Source organism: Bos grunniens, chromosome 26, assembly GCF_055505025.1.
Source record: "Bos grunniens cultivar Pamir isolate PY7600 chromosome 26, Bosgru_T2T1.0, whole genome shotgun sequence".
Taxonomy (NCBI): domain Eukaryota; kingdom Metazoa; phylum Chordata; class Mammalia; order Artiodactyla; family Bovidae; genus Bos; species Bos grunniens.
The window spans coordinates 24,749,429-24,763,307 of record NC_141190.1 but is presented as its reverse complement, the minus strand read 5'-3'; the positions used below and the strand labels follow the sequence as shown (position 1 = coordinate 24,763,307).

Below are 13,879 nucleotides of genomic sequence, written 5' to 3'. Positions count from 1 at the left end.
TTCCAGGTGAGAGTACTGGAGTGGGTTGCCATTGCCTTCTCTATGACCAACCTAGACAGCATATTAAAAAGCAGAAACATTACTTTGCCAACAAAGGTCCATCTAGTCAAGGCTATGGTTTTTCCAGGAGTCATGTATGGATGTGAGAGGTGGACTATAAAGAAAGCTGAGTGCCAAAGAATCGATGCTTTTGAACTGTGGTGTTGAAGAAGACTCTTGAGAGTCCCTTGGACTACAAGGAGATCCAACCAGTCCATCCTAAAGGAAATCAGTCCTGAATGTTCATCAAAAGGACTGATGCTGAAGCTGAAACTCCAATACTTTGGCCACTGATGCAAAGAACTAAGTCATTTGAAAAGACGCTGATGCTGGGAAAGATCGAAGGTGGGAGGAGGAGAGGACAACAGAGGATGAGATGGTTGGATGGCATCACTGACTCAATGGACATGAGTTTGAGTAAACTCCGGGAGTTGGTGATGGACAGGGAGGCCTAGCATGCGGCAGTCCACGGGGTCAAAAAGAGCTGGACATGACTGAGCGACTGAACTGAGCCGATCTGATGGCAGCGAGGGAGGGGAATACCAAGCTGTGGCAGTCCTCTGGCTATAAAAGGTAAGGAGGAGTAATAAAAGGTCATTTCCTTTATGCTGAACCTTTGTTCCCTTTTCCCATGGCCCATAAATGGTTAATCCCATAGCTCTAAACTGGAGAAGCTTTCTGCCTCCTGTAAAGTTTGATTCCTGGAGGCAGATTTTTTTTTAATCCTGCAAGTGTCAGATAATTGGAAGGGTGGAGTCATGCTTTAAACCTCGACACACCTTTGTCAGGACTTGTTTGGAAGCAAAGAACTGAAAGAAACAAGGGGGAGAGAAGTGAACATTTTTGAAAGATCACTCAGCTCTAACACACCTTGGCTGGGTCTGGATAAAAAAAAAAAGTGGGAACGGCAAACAGTCTAGAAGAAAACGTCAGGGGAAGAAAGAAGGGGCATTTACTCAAAGTTGTTTCCGATTCCTTCAGCATCTCAAACTAGGTAAGTCATAGGAACTTGGTGGTTCTTGCTCCTTGTGAGACTTTAATTTGAGGTTTGCCGCTGAGAACGTGAATGTTTGTCGGAGAATCTAAGATGACATCCTTTAATTTCCAGTGTTCTGTTGATGTGATTAATTGATCATAAATGATTAGTTTGACTTATATGTTCTACTCAGGGTAGGTCTTTTAAAGGGACAAGAAAGTTTTGACAGTGGGAAAGAGAATAAAAAAGCCAGTGAAGATAAAGTGAACTCTGGTGACAAGATTTCTTTGGTATTGTTTTCAGTATTGTAAAATGACTTGTGTTAAACTGTTTTATTTAGAATATAAAGAGTTTAAAATTCCTTCTCTCTCAATCTGGGTTTCTCTCTCCTTGTCTCTCTCCACCCTTCTCTACTTTCCCTCTCTCCCCTTGATAGCAGAGAACAGCTCAGAAATCAAAGTGGGGGTTTGAGTGGGGGTTTCTAGAAGTAACCCCTGAGCACCAATGTGCTCCCCCATAGTCTGTGCTGGCAGCTTCTGACTAAGCTCAAGGGGTTGGCTGAGCTTATCACACTCTACACTTACCACCCCTAATCTAAAGTAAAGTGAAATGTCTGAAATGATATAGTTAATCCAGGAACTTCCTGGAGTCTAACTTGGAACAAGAAAAAAAAAATTCTGTCACATTTTACAGGCCAATGTAGACCAAAATAAATTCATTTTGGGATGAGAACTACCAGTTTAGGTATCTCACAGACCACATTAACTACTAACTGACAATTTACCACTTTACTTTTTTGAAGTGTTGGCAAATCCTCTAGCGCCTCATTTCTTTGAGAAGCAGCTAATCAGTAGCTTAATAGTTGGATTTGTTCTTTCCATAAAATGTAGGGAGATTTTTTAAAGAAATCTGTTTGGAGAGCGGAATCATTTCTCTTACCCCCATATGCTTTCTCTTAGAGCTAAGGCACAAATCTAAGTTGAAACTAAACTAAATGTACAGCCCCCAGTGGAGCCCTTTTGAAAATCAGAGAAGGCTTGCTTTACTCTCAGCCCCTTCAAAACACTCCCACGAATCTGATCAGAGTTAACATGGGGGCACTTAAAGCGAGGAGTCTTGCTTGAAGCTTGGATAGAAACCCAGATTGCTGAAACCGCTCTGACCTAAGAACTAACCACATTTTAAAATTATGCCTGACCAAAAGAAGTTTGCATCTGCCTGGTTTGGCTCATTTGCCATTGTTAGTGGTAGCAGGATTTAACCAAACATGGCTGTAAACAAGCAGCTTAATCACCAAGCTAGGGCCCAAGCTCCCCCAGCCCTGGTTATGAAAATGGAGGATGCTAAATGCAGAGGTGGGGGCACCCATTGCTTGCCAGAGGGGTGTAGAGACAGAAGCCTCTGAGACTATCAACCCTAGGGCATGATAGGCTTGATAGGTTGATACCCCCTGCAAACTGCTTGGCCTGTCTGTGTTAACAGGGCGATAGCTAGTGGGTGGTTTTCCCACATTTTGGTTGTTTTATTGTTTTAAAATGTAAAGTGTACAAAGATTGGAGTAACAAGAGCTGTAAGGATACCTATGATTCCTTAGCAGAGGATAGGGACATTTATTCCTAAAATAGAAAAACATTTCCTTCTCTGTTCCCTTCTTTGTGCTAAAGACCAAGTGTTTCGTGAATTGTTATAAGAAGGTCGGTTGAGATGGTTTTCTCTTGGTATCAGCAGTTTGGCCTTGTTTGTGCCTGGGTTACACCCCATCATCAATAGGAATAGTTTTAGGTCGATGTGACACCATTTAAATGAAGAGGAAAGGAAAAAAACTCATAAAAGTAGGAAAATGATTCTGAATTGTGTTTTCTTACATAAGAAAATGGCACAGGATCATTTTTATGTCTTCAAAAGAACATTATGAAATAACCACGAAGCAGCCCCTTAGAACTATGAATGGAAGTTAACATAACTTTGGAATTGAGAACTTGAATGACTTGCTTATCCTCAGTTCTAGTAAAGTGGCCCAAACATCCCAGAAGTTTAAAATTATGCTACTTGACTGTGCTCTCGTTAAGTAGTACTTTTGGGGCAAGGTGTTCAGATAAGCACTGCTGGGAGAGGCAGGCTCAGCCACGAGTCTGGGCATGTACTTTTCTTTCCCTTATGTTACACTTTTTAAAAACTCTCGGCACTTAAAATATTTAAGAAGGAAATCCTGTGGGAAAACTGTAGCCCCATGGGATGATCCCCATCCAGGTTTGTGCCTCAACCCATCATTTTCGCTTTGATAAGTCACAGAAAATTTCCTCTCAGCTCTGGTTGAAAGGCATTTGTCTCCTGATACATCCCTACCATTTCTGACTATTGGTCTGGGTAAAGCCAGCAGAGCTCCTTCCTTATTTCAGGCCCAAGAAATCATTGTGTAAGGCCATGGGATGTAGCCATGTAGGAGCTCCAGGCTGAGAGAGAGGTTGCATCTACCTTCACCCACCCAGGGGCCCTTCTATCTCTAGAGCACTGAGCAGTAAGGGCTCCCCTCCCTCCCATTCTGGAGGGGGGCACCTGATTTCTTAGCAGGCTATCTCCTTGTGCCCTCTGGAAGTTAGGGAACTCTTGGCTTTTTTTGTTGCAAATCTTAAGGCTTCATCATTGGGACCTAAGAAAAAGATAGCAGCTACCTAGAAATGTTTGTTATATTTTTAGGTACAGAAAGAACAAGAAAACACTTGCCAGTTTGGCTGCCTAGACGCTGAGACTCTTATCAAATGGACTGGAGCTATCATCAGTCTGCCTTGATGGCTATAAGTGGAAACGACCCAGCCAATCCAAATTTATAGCTGCCAGCAGCAACTTTCATTTAAGGATGGTAATAAGTGATAACTTGTGGAAAGTTAAAGTTTCCATAGGTTGTTATGAAATATTATCCTGAAAGGAACTGTTTATAACGATTCAGGTGCTGCCATGCTAGGTGGCTCCCCACTGGCAGCCAGGGGCATGTGAACATTTAATCTCCAAAATGCCTCCTGGTTCATAGCTGATGATGAATTAAAAAAAAAAAAAGAGGTGGGGGGAGCTTCAGAGATGCCAAAGGCAATTAATGCTTAAATGGTGGATTTCAAAGAGGGTGTCAGGTTGTACGTAGATTGGTGGGACATAGGCCTACAGGAGTACAGACAGAGTCACAAGTCAGGTTTGGCCCTCTGATAAAGCTGGACTCCACTGTTAAATTGCTCATGGAGCCTCTGCTCTTCGGCTCTGGGAAACATACCTGCAAAGAACATCTGTGTCTTCTTAGCTGCAGCCAGGAATTTTTCCATGATGCCTCATTCCTTGCCTAGAGCTGCATTTAAAAAACCCCGGTGAGCAAAGAGTTGGCACATTCGATCAGGCTCTGACACTAACTGTGTGGATCTTGGTGGATTCCACCAGGCAGTTGACCAGTTGGTCTTGCGTGGTCCTGATTTTCAGTGGGGAGCTCACCCCAGGCTGCATTAGGACTTTTGTTGACCTAGATACTTTTGCCTTTGTGAATGTCCTTCCTCCATTAAAAAAAAAAAAAAAAGACTTGAAAGAATATAATCCAAGTTAGAGTGTGTTTATTTTTCCGTTTGATTTTAAAAAGAAGTTAAAAAATTTTTGCGGGCCCCTGAAAGTATGATGGGAGTAGGCCCTGTGTCCATTGCACCTAGTGGATAAGTAGACCGTAAAGTCACCAGGCAGGAGAAAAAGACTGAAAGGAGAGATCTTCAAGAAAGGGGTGTCCTGGGTGGGAGTAGCTTGCTCCTGAATTCTAAAATCCCGATCTGAACTGCACCCAAAAGATCAAGTAGGAGGAAAGGAAGGTTGGGCAGAGAGAACCCCAGGGAAAGCCAGGTTTCAAGTCCTTGCAGAGCCTGAGACTGGTGACTACAGCCAAAAGCACCCAGTTGGAACAGGGATCCTTGCCTTGGTCTCCTGAACCGTGCTCCTCCCCAGCCCAGCCCAGCCCCACCCCTAAAGCCTTGCCTCATCCCATCCATGCTTCAGGACACAGTGGACAAGATCTCAGTGATTTTTTTCTGCCCAGAGTAAGAGTGAAGGGAGAACGCAGATGACTTGTACAAATCTTTTCCTACATATTTCAACAGATTTTACATTGACTTTCTTGTTTTTTTTTTTTTTCCTACATAAGTCTGTAAAGAAGCATAGTAGGGCTGTTGTGTTAAAGAGAAAATTTCATGTTGTGAAGTATAAAGTTCCACACAAGTATGACAATCATAATAATTTTTATCCTGATTTCAACCCATCAAACATCATTCTCACATCTGAACTCTAAATAATGAAGCGTGAATGTCTTCTATTCACAGAGCATTGTATAGAACACTGAACATTGTGGGATACATCAAAATGAATTAGCTGAAAGCACCACATGCTTTGGGAGATATTGTATTACTTGGCAAAAAGTGGAAGTTTTATAGTCAAATGTCAGGGTGCCAGATCTATGTAAGACCTTTAATGCTCAGCAGGGTGCAACCTGGTCAACTGGACCCTGAAAAAAAAAAAAAAAAGATCTCAGTACAAAAGAATAGGATCCAAGCTGGAACTATTAAATTACTCCCACACTAATACAAGAAATGGGAATGACCCTTATTAAAATATATGCACACGAAAGAATTATGCTTTGAATCATGGGAATCCAGTTTTAGTTCTCAGCTTGAATAGTAGGGACCTACACTTATGAAAAGGGGTGGTAACGGACACGGCTAGTCCTGGTTTCTGGCTTTTTCTGTAGGTGGCGATGATATGGACATAACCCAGAAGAACAAACGGGATGGCACTGAAGTCACTGAAAGAAGTAAGAGCGTGATAAATGTCATTATAAAAGCGATCAAAAATTTGAAAAAAGTTAATAATTCATTCCTAATTCTACCACAACTACTGTATCTTTTTTTCTATTTATGTTTTTTGTTTTTAGTTTTTTCTTAGTTTTTTGCCTTTTTCACTGTACAATTTTAAATGTATTCCTAAATAGGCTTTATTTTTTCCTTTAAGAAGGCTTTTGTTGATTTTTTTTAATACACTTGTAATTGAAATGTGTTCCATTTTTTCTTCAAAGACCAGAATTGCCATTTCAATGTTACAGTTTTTATAACCAGCATTTGTAATGATTTCATAATATCCTGTTGAATGAATTTGCTAGAGTTTATTCAGTCGTGTTCTTATTTAGGGATACAAGGTGATGGAAATCCAAAAGAATAATATGTTATTATTAAAAGTTGGAATCACACTGGTGTCACAGTTGCAATCTACACTGAAAACTGAAAACAGGCACATTTCTTGTGTGAAACTGCCCAGATGATAAATTCAGAGACATTTAAACTGTCCCCTTAGCAGCTCTAACTCTTTCATCTATCCTGTGACTTTCATATATCTCCAATAAAAAAAAAAAAAAACAACTCTGCGTCCACAGACTTGGAACTCTTAAGTTAAGAAATAATTTATTTTTATGTGTCATGGAATCCCAGAAGTCCACACAACAAGAGGTTTAGTGAACGCTCAAGGACTATTATTCAAATCAAGCTGCCATTTTTGTCTCTACAAACATTTCCTTTTATGCATGTGATGCTGCTTCTGCTCCTTTAATAACCCCGTGTTGCTGCGAAGACAACCAAACTAATAGGAACACGCAGAGTGAAGAAAGAAAGGGTGACGGGTAGGAGCAGTAAGACCCGTGTGGGAGGGAGCAGTTGCCAGCACACCAAGTGACGCCCCACCATCTCCTTCATCATCTTCTTCATCCTTTTCTTTTCTCTTCTCATGAGCCATACCTGCATACATACCACATATATGCATATACTTGGGCTTGTGCACACACATATGCATGAGAAGTGTGATTTCAGAAAACAGGGGGCTCAGCTAAATAGGGGCACCTGATGTCCAACCCAGAAGGAGGTAGTGGTTGGTGATGGTCACGGTCAGAGCACAAAATTGGCCCAGTTATGGTTTCAGAATCTACCCAACCCCCATGCTGCTGTAGAGGAGAGAGTGATTCAGGAAGGCAAGAGTTTATTCTAACTCAGTTTATTCTAACTGGTGTTTTTAAAAAACACAAAAAACTTTTATGACCTCCATAGCCTCACCACGGTGGCACTTGGCACCTTCTCCATTTCAGGAGGCAAAGGGACTGATTCTCAAGTCTGTCTTGGATATTCACCTGTCCATGATTTCACCAAGCACCAAATGTGACTTATCAACCCCCTTCCTTCATACATCTCCTCACACTCAGGCATGGCCCTGAAGATTTTAGAATGAATTATGCGCCCTTGAGATACCCCCAAATTCACAGAGAAGTTCAAGGTCATTATCCACATCACAGTGGAATCAGCCAGGAAGATGTACTGGCCTCAGCTGGACTGGGTGACAGTTCAGAAGGGACAGTGCAGAGAAAAGTGGCTTAAGGTTCTGACCCTTCTTCAAAGGTGAATCCAGGCCTGAGCTAGATCTAATTGTTAGATGAGAGACATTAATGCACGGTAACTCATTTTTCAAATCAGTGGGTTACTAACTACTTTTGGTCCCAAAGAAATATAAACCTATTTTCTAGGTACATTAAGTCCCATTGTTATTGCACCTATTTGCTTTTACAGAAGGTCAGATCAAATCCCTTGAAGCACAAGTGTATAAAAATCTACCTTGAACCTAACTTAATGTGCTGAGCTTATGAAAGATGCAAGACCTTGCCAAAGTGGAGGAATTTCAGTGCATTATGTAAGATCTCCTCTTTTCTTTGTCTTTTTCTAGTCATCACAGAAACAGTAACTACAAGACTTACATCCTTACCACCAAGTAAGTGACTTATTTTGAGAACTTGCATCTCACTAAGGCTCATGTGAAGGGCTCCACGTGTAACCTTTCTCATGGGCTCTCACTCGTCAGTCCAGCAAATCCAGAATATCGGAAATCTTTTTTTTTAACAGCTGTGTTGACTTTAACTTATATCCCACGGAATCCACCAGTTTGAAGTGTGTAATTCAATGGTCATTAGCACGTCCATAGAGTCATGTGGCTCCAACAATCTAATTTTAGAACATTTCCATCCTCTCTCCCCTCTCCCTGGCCTCTAAAATACACAAATTTGGTTTCTGTCTCTATAGATTTGATTGGACACTAAAATACCAGAAATCTTCTCCAGCCTGGGCCTAGGTTAGGAGGAGGAAACCATAGTCAGGCTTCTGTTTGAATCTGCTCTTCTCTCAGGAGGTCGCTGGGGTTAGTGGGTTCTATAATGGAGATCCAAGCCCCTGAGCTAGCCCTGCACCTCCTGGGAATCCTGGTTCAGGAGGGGATGGGAAGCCTCCACATCCACACACAGGTTGGAGTGTGATGGGCTGCCAGGTGAAACACCATCCTCACAGCGCTGGCACTCGGCCCTCTGACACTTCCAGTGGCTGCCAGGTCCAGGGCACTGGCCAGGCATTCATAAAAGTCCAACCCGGGCCCTGGCCTCAAGGAGTTTTCATCACTTGCTGACTTTTCTAATATTTAAATTATCCTAATCAGCAATCACCCTGGAAACTTTCTTGTGGGTAGAATATTTGCTCTTGACATTTGTATCAAAAACAAACAAAACGAGATCCGGTGGGAAAGGGCCCCCAAACCAAGAGGGTCGTGGGTGAGAGGCCAGGGAAGGCGGGTGAGAGGGGCTGCTGAGTCCACTTGTAAAGTCACCTGCTCCTCGTTTCTGCAGAAGGGGGGACCAGCAATGGCTATGCTAAAACAGGATCTCTGGGTGGAGGGAGCCGGCTGGAGAAACAGAGCCTGACGCATGGCAGCAGCGGCTACATAAACTCAAGTAAGTGCCTGCTGGTGGGAGGGGCCGGGGAAGGACAGATGGGCAGGGAGAGGGATCATTACCACTGTTTGTCACCCATTCCAAATGCCCCAAGGAGCTGTGAGGCCTATTTCAAACGGGATCAGTTGTCATTATGTCCCCAATATAAATAACATGATTAAGAAGCCTTCCTAGAGAGGTGACTCCTTTCCCAGTGAGCTACTAACTCTCTTTAAGTCATTTCTTTTAGAAAAGGGTATCCATGTCTGAGGGTTTACAGTTTGAATTAGCAACAAAAAAAAACAACAAAAGAAACTTAAGGATTAGGTTACTGTGCTAAGGAAATCCGGTGACATGCAACCCCAGACAGTGTGAGTTTCCACTGGGCAAACATCCAACACAGACCCAGTGGATCTCAAAGAAATAATATTTCCTGGTAACTTTCAACCGAAACACAACAAACAAAGCAGGGAAAACACATATACACGCACATTGCCTCTAAAGCTATAGTTTTAAACTTTTTATTTTATATTGGAGCATAGCCAATTAATAATGTTGTGGTAGTTTCAGGTGGATGGCAAAGGGACTCAGCTGTACATATAAATGTATCCATTCTCCCCCAAACTGCCCTCCCACCCAGGCTGCCAGATAACATTGAACAGAGTTCCCTGTGCTATATAGTAGGATCTTGTTGCTTATCCATTTAAGACACCACAGTGTGTACATGTCCACCCCAAAGTGAAATGAAGTGAAAGTTGCTCAGTTGGGTCCAACTCTTTGCAATACAGTCCATGGGATTCTCTAGGCTAGAATACTAGAGTGGGTAGCCTTTCCCTTCTCCAGGGGATCTTCCCAACCGAGGGATCAAACTCAGGTCTCCAGCATTGCAGGCGGATTCTTTACCAACTGAGCCACAAGGGAAGCCCATCCCAAACTCCCTAACAATCCTTTACTTCCATTCCCCATTCTCTCCCCTTGCCCACCCCACCTCAACCTGCAACTGGAAGTTCATTCTCTAAGTCTGTGAGTCCAAAGTCATTTTTTAAATCTTGGAATGACACTGAAGAGAGAAGACCCAAGATATGCAAACAGCTTAGCTGCTAAAGAGCTGCATATGTCCTTACCTGTGGAGAAATATTTGCATGTGGGGTTGTATTCCAGCGCACCCAGCAGTGGTCTACAATTACAGGCCAGGTCTTTAGGAAGCATCCTGCTTCTCCACTTCCATGCACTTTGGCTACACACAGAAAGGACCTCCCTGCCTTTCAGGGTTCTTGAAAAGGGCAGCAGCAGTAATTACACCTCCATTTCTGAGCACCCTTTCGGTCACGCTCTGCTGAAGGCCTCTGGCCCCTCCACAGGGCCCTCCTTCATTAGGACTGACTAGTGTGTCCTAGTATAACTGTATAACTGTATAAGCATATAAGCTAGTATACTAGCGTGTACCTAGTATAACTATATGTCACCCTGTGAAGTGCTCTGAGGGTTTATGTCTTTCCCCACTTGTAGGTGGGAGCTTGCGAGGCAATGCCTCCACCTCCAGTTACAGGAGGGCCCATTCACCTGCCTCCACTCTGCCCAACTCACCAGGCTCAACTTTCGAGAGGAAGACTCATGTCACCCGCCATGGAACATATGAAGGTACGGGCCCACAGACTTTAAGAAAGAACTACTCTCTCCCCTCAGTAGCTTCTCTCATCCTTTGAATGAATTCATTTATTTTGTCCTAAAGTAGAGCCTCTGGCATGACTTTCTGGTGGGGCTACTTCGCAGGCAACAGGACACGCAGGACTTGGGCTCAGGGAAGAAGTCAAGGCAAGACACCCAATGTGGGGTTATCCACAAAGGGTTGTTAGCAGAAGTTGGAAAACTGAAGGAGTTTGTCAGGGAAGAGAGTTCAAAAGCAGAAGAGAACACAGGAAGATAAAGTTTGGGGGGAAATGCAGAAAGAAGAGCCAGATCACAAAAAGGAAGAGTCAATTACAATGCCATTTAAGTCAGAGAGAAAGGGGGCAAGCTCATGATCAAGAAGGAGGAGGTGAGAGGAAGACATCTGGGGTCTTCTCCTAAGGTTACTGGAATTCCTGGTGATCTACATAAATCTAGAGTTTTAGTGGAAAACAGACGAGCCAGGTGCAAATGGGTCTAATACTGAATGAGATGGGTACTAGTGATGAAAAAGCAGAGTATCCTGCTTCTGGATATCCCAGTAAATGATTCTGACCCAGGGCTGCCAAGGGTAGGGAGAACCCTAAATCCAGGCCAGGTGGAGGGGATCACCACAAGTGCACCCTGCTGCTCTGCCAGCACCGGTCTCTTCATTTAACAAGGCCCACCTCCGGAACAAGCCGCACAAGGTCAGAGAATTGCTGGTGCCGACAGCACGTTCATTTGATCAGAGATGGGTCATCGGCATCGGCACTGCATAGGGCAGAGTTGAGGAAGTGAAAACAAAAAGGAAATGAAACGGTTGTTCTTTGTTCAGACCTCGTCCCACCGAAGTAGATCAGTGACCAGAAGGAAGTGCCGCAAGCAAGTCCCTTGGGCATAATGTGCTTAAATCCTGGGCTGAACACCCAGGCTGCAGAGGTGCAGAAAGGACCCACCCTCTCGGAAGCTATTTGGGTTTAAGTGGCCATTTGTACTGTTTGTCCTTTCTCCAGGGAGCTCCAGTGGCAACTCTTCCCCCGAGTATCCTCGGAAGGAATTTGGTATGTCCTATCCTTACTTTCTAAAGAAATGGTTGGTCAACCCTGGCAGGGATGGAGAGGGAGCATCATGAGTTAAGTGGCTTCTTCTAGAAGAGTCTGACCTCTGCTGACCTCTTTTTCTCTGCTCTTTATCCTAAAGCTTCTTAAGGGGATGGATGGTCAGACGTATCAGTTTGCTGTCAAAAGTCTTTGCTCATGAAATGGCAAGCTTCTCATACAAGGCTCAGGCTTGAGCAGATAAGCCCTAAGGCCAGGCAACAATCATAGCGTTTTCCCTTCCACAGGACCCACAGAGACCTTCCTACAAAGGGGAGTAGGGGTGAGGATGCACAAATATCAGGCATCCCAGCACCTCTACCACAGCAGCCTTAAAGGGGCACGTTTTAACCAAATGAAACATGAGGTGGGATCTTAAATCTTGAGTCCACAGTCTTGGGTTCCCACTGTGCATAAGAATTGATGATATGAGTGATTATAATTTCATTTATTTACTTGCTTACAGTGCAAAAACCAAGACAGTCTCTAAAAAAAGCTAAAGGAAAGACCTGGCAGTCTTTTGATACATTTAATCAATGTGATCAACCAGTCCAAATGGATCATGATTACCTTAGTTAACATTCTAAGTGTGAGCCAATTTAACATTCATTTGCTAACTTAACACTCTAAGCACACTGGGGCTTACATAATTTTCTCTTCCCTTTGGCCATGTGGGCATCATTTATTAAACATCCACCATCCATAAAGGTTTCTGTCTGGATATAAATGCACTATGAAAACAACCTCCCCACCCAAATAGGTCTGCCTCCATGTCACAGATATTTAGCATGCCACCTCTCATATATGCCTAATATTACTTTTCTTTGTTTCTCAGCATCTTCTTCAACCAGAGGACGGAGCCAAACACGAGGTAATCTCTGTCACTGGGTTCAGTTCAATTCATCCAATTAGTATTTTCTGAGCATCTAACATGTGTCCAGACATGAGCCAGGAAAAGTGAGGAGTAAAGAATGAATAAGCCATGGTTTCTGCCCTCAAGGAGCCTGTAGCACCTGGGGGTCCCCTTTGGGAAGGGTGGGCTTTTAACAGCAGTCTAGCAAGCGTGTGGAGTGGTTCGCTCTGCTGTGGATTGTCTGAAGGTGCTAGCATCACATCTCATTTCACGCCCAGTCTGCTGGGTGACTTTAACAAGTTGTCCTGTAATTGCATTTACACAGCAAAAAAAAAAAAAAAAAAAATGAGCACAAGCCCCTGTTTTGCATTGTTCCAGGGGACGAAGTTCTCTGCGAGAGTTTTGCACTCTCCACAACTGCTTGTGGATAAGGCCCTAGGAGGGAATGTGGTCCTGGAGAAAGCTGCCCTTGATTTATCTGGTGAAGGTGGCAAGAAGTGTGTCAGGGCAGTGCTGAAGGCAGGATTCCTAGGCCCTGGGCATTCATAAGGGCCAGTCTAAGCCTCCCAGGGGCCTGGAAAGTTAGGCACATACCAACCACGCATAACTTGATAGTTGATTGATGTTGAAACTTAGAATGTTAAATCACCCACTTGCTGCCCTAAACAGGCCAAGATGGCTAAGGAAACACTAGAATTCTCTTGCTATTGGCTGAGAAACCCTAGAGATAGGAGAGCAGCTTGGTTCTGGTAAAGAGGAGTGGGGCCTAGGAAGTTGTTCTGAGTCGTTCAGTCGTGTCCGACTGTCTGCAACCCCATGAACTGCAGCCCGCCAGGTTCCTCTGTCCATGGGATTCTCCAGGCAGGAATACTGGAGTGGGTTGCCATTTCCTTCTCCAGGGCCCTAGAAAAGGGGTCGGTTATTATCGATTATGATGGCACCTCCAGACTCAGCCTGGGGTTTCCTGCTCTCAGCGGCTGGTGGGGTGGGAGCGGGCGGGGGGAGTGCAGTTGTGATCCAGGGTAAGGAGAGGATACCTCTTTCTAAGCAGCACTCATCCAGGGCACACCTAGGTTTTCTGTCCCCGGATCACAGGGCAGCCCAAAGATGAATGTGCAGCCCAGAGCTCAGTGTAGGGCGCTGTGAGCCCAGCTCCTTCATTCACAGCTGTTCCGTCTCTTCCCTGTACAGAGAGTGAGATCCGAGTCCGACTGCAGAGCGCATCCCCGTCTACCCGCTGTAAGTGCTTCCGTCCTGGGAAGGACCCAAGAGTCCAGGGCTCCTGCTGTGTGTGCGCAGCCACTCGTGCCATAAACAACATGTCTAAGGTTGTGACAGGGGCCCAGGGCTGCATGCAGGGGCAAGGAGCTGAGCAAGTCCTGGTCCCTGCTGCGTTGTAGTTCACAGACAATAAAGCACCGGCCATGACAGCTCAGGGACAGAGGGAGTCAGGGCCAGAG

The 13,879-nt window shown here is 44.3% G+C and overlaps 1 protein-coding gene across 3 annotated transcripts in view; it reads left to right on the top strand.

Moving 5' to 3' along the window:
• The first annotated feature begins 952 nt into the window (after positions 1–952).
• COL17A1 (collagen type XVII alpha 1 chain) overlaps positions 953–13,879 on the top strand; it is a 46,853-nt gene continuing 33,926 nt past the window's right edge. For 2 of the 3 annotated variants that reach the window (XM_086377642.1, XM_086377640.1), the window contains exons 1-8: positions 953–1,033; positions 5,781–5,843; positions 7,790–7,834; positions 8,736–8,840; positions 10,329–10,460; positions 11,483–11,530; positions 12,402–12,437; positions 13,611–13,658. In XM_086377642.1, coding sequence (XP_086233768.1) covers positions 5,792–5,843; positions 7,790–7,834; positions 8,736–8,840; positions 10,329–10,460; positions 11,483–11,530; positions 12,402–12,437; positions 13,611–13,658 — 466 coding nt within the window. In that variant the 5' untranslated portion in view covers positions 953–1,033; positions 5,781–5,791. Of the gene's footprint in view, positions 1,034–3,712; positions 3,876–5,780; positions 5,844–7,789; positions 7,835–8,735; positions 8,841–10,328; positions 10,461–11,482; positions 11,531–12,401; positions 12,438–13,610; positions 13,659–13,879 lie in introns of all 3 variants that reach the window. The other variant, XM_086377641.1, reaches the window with a different exon arrangement.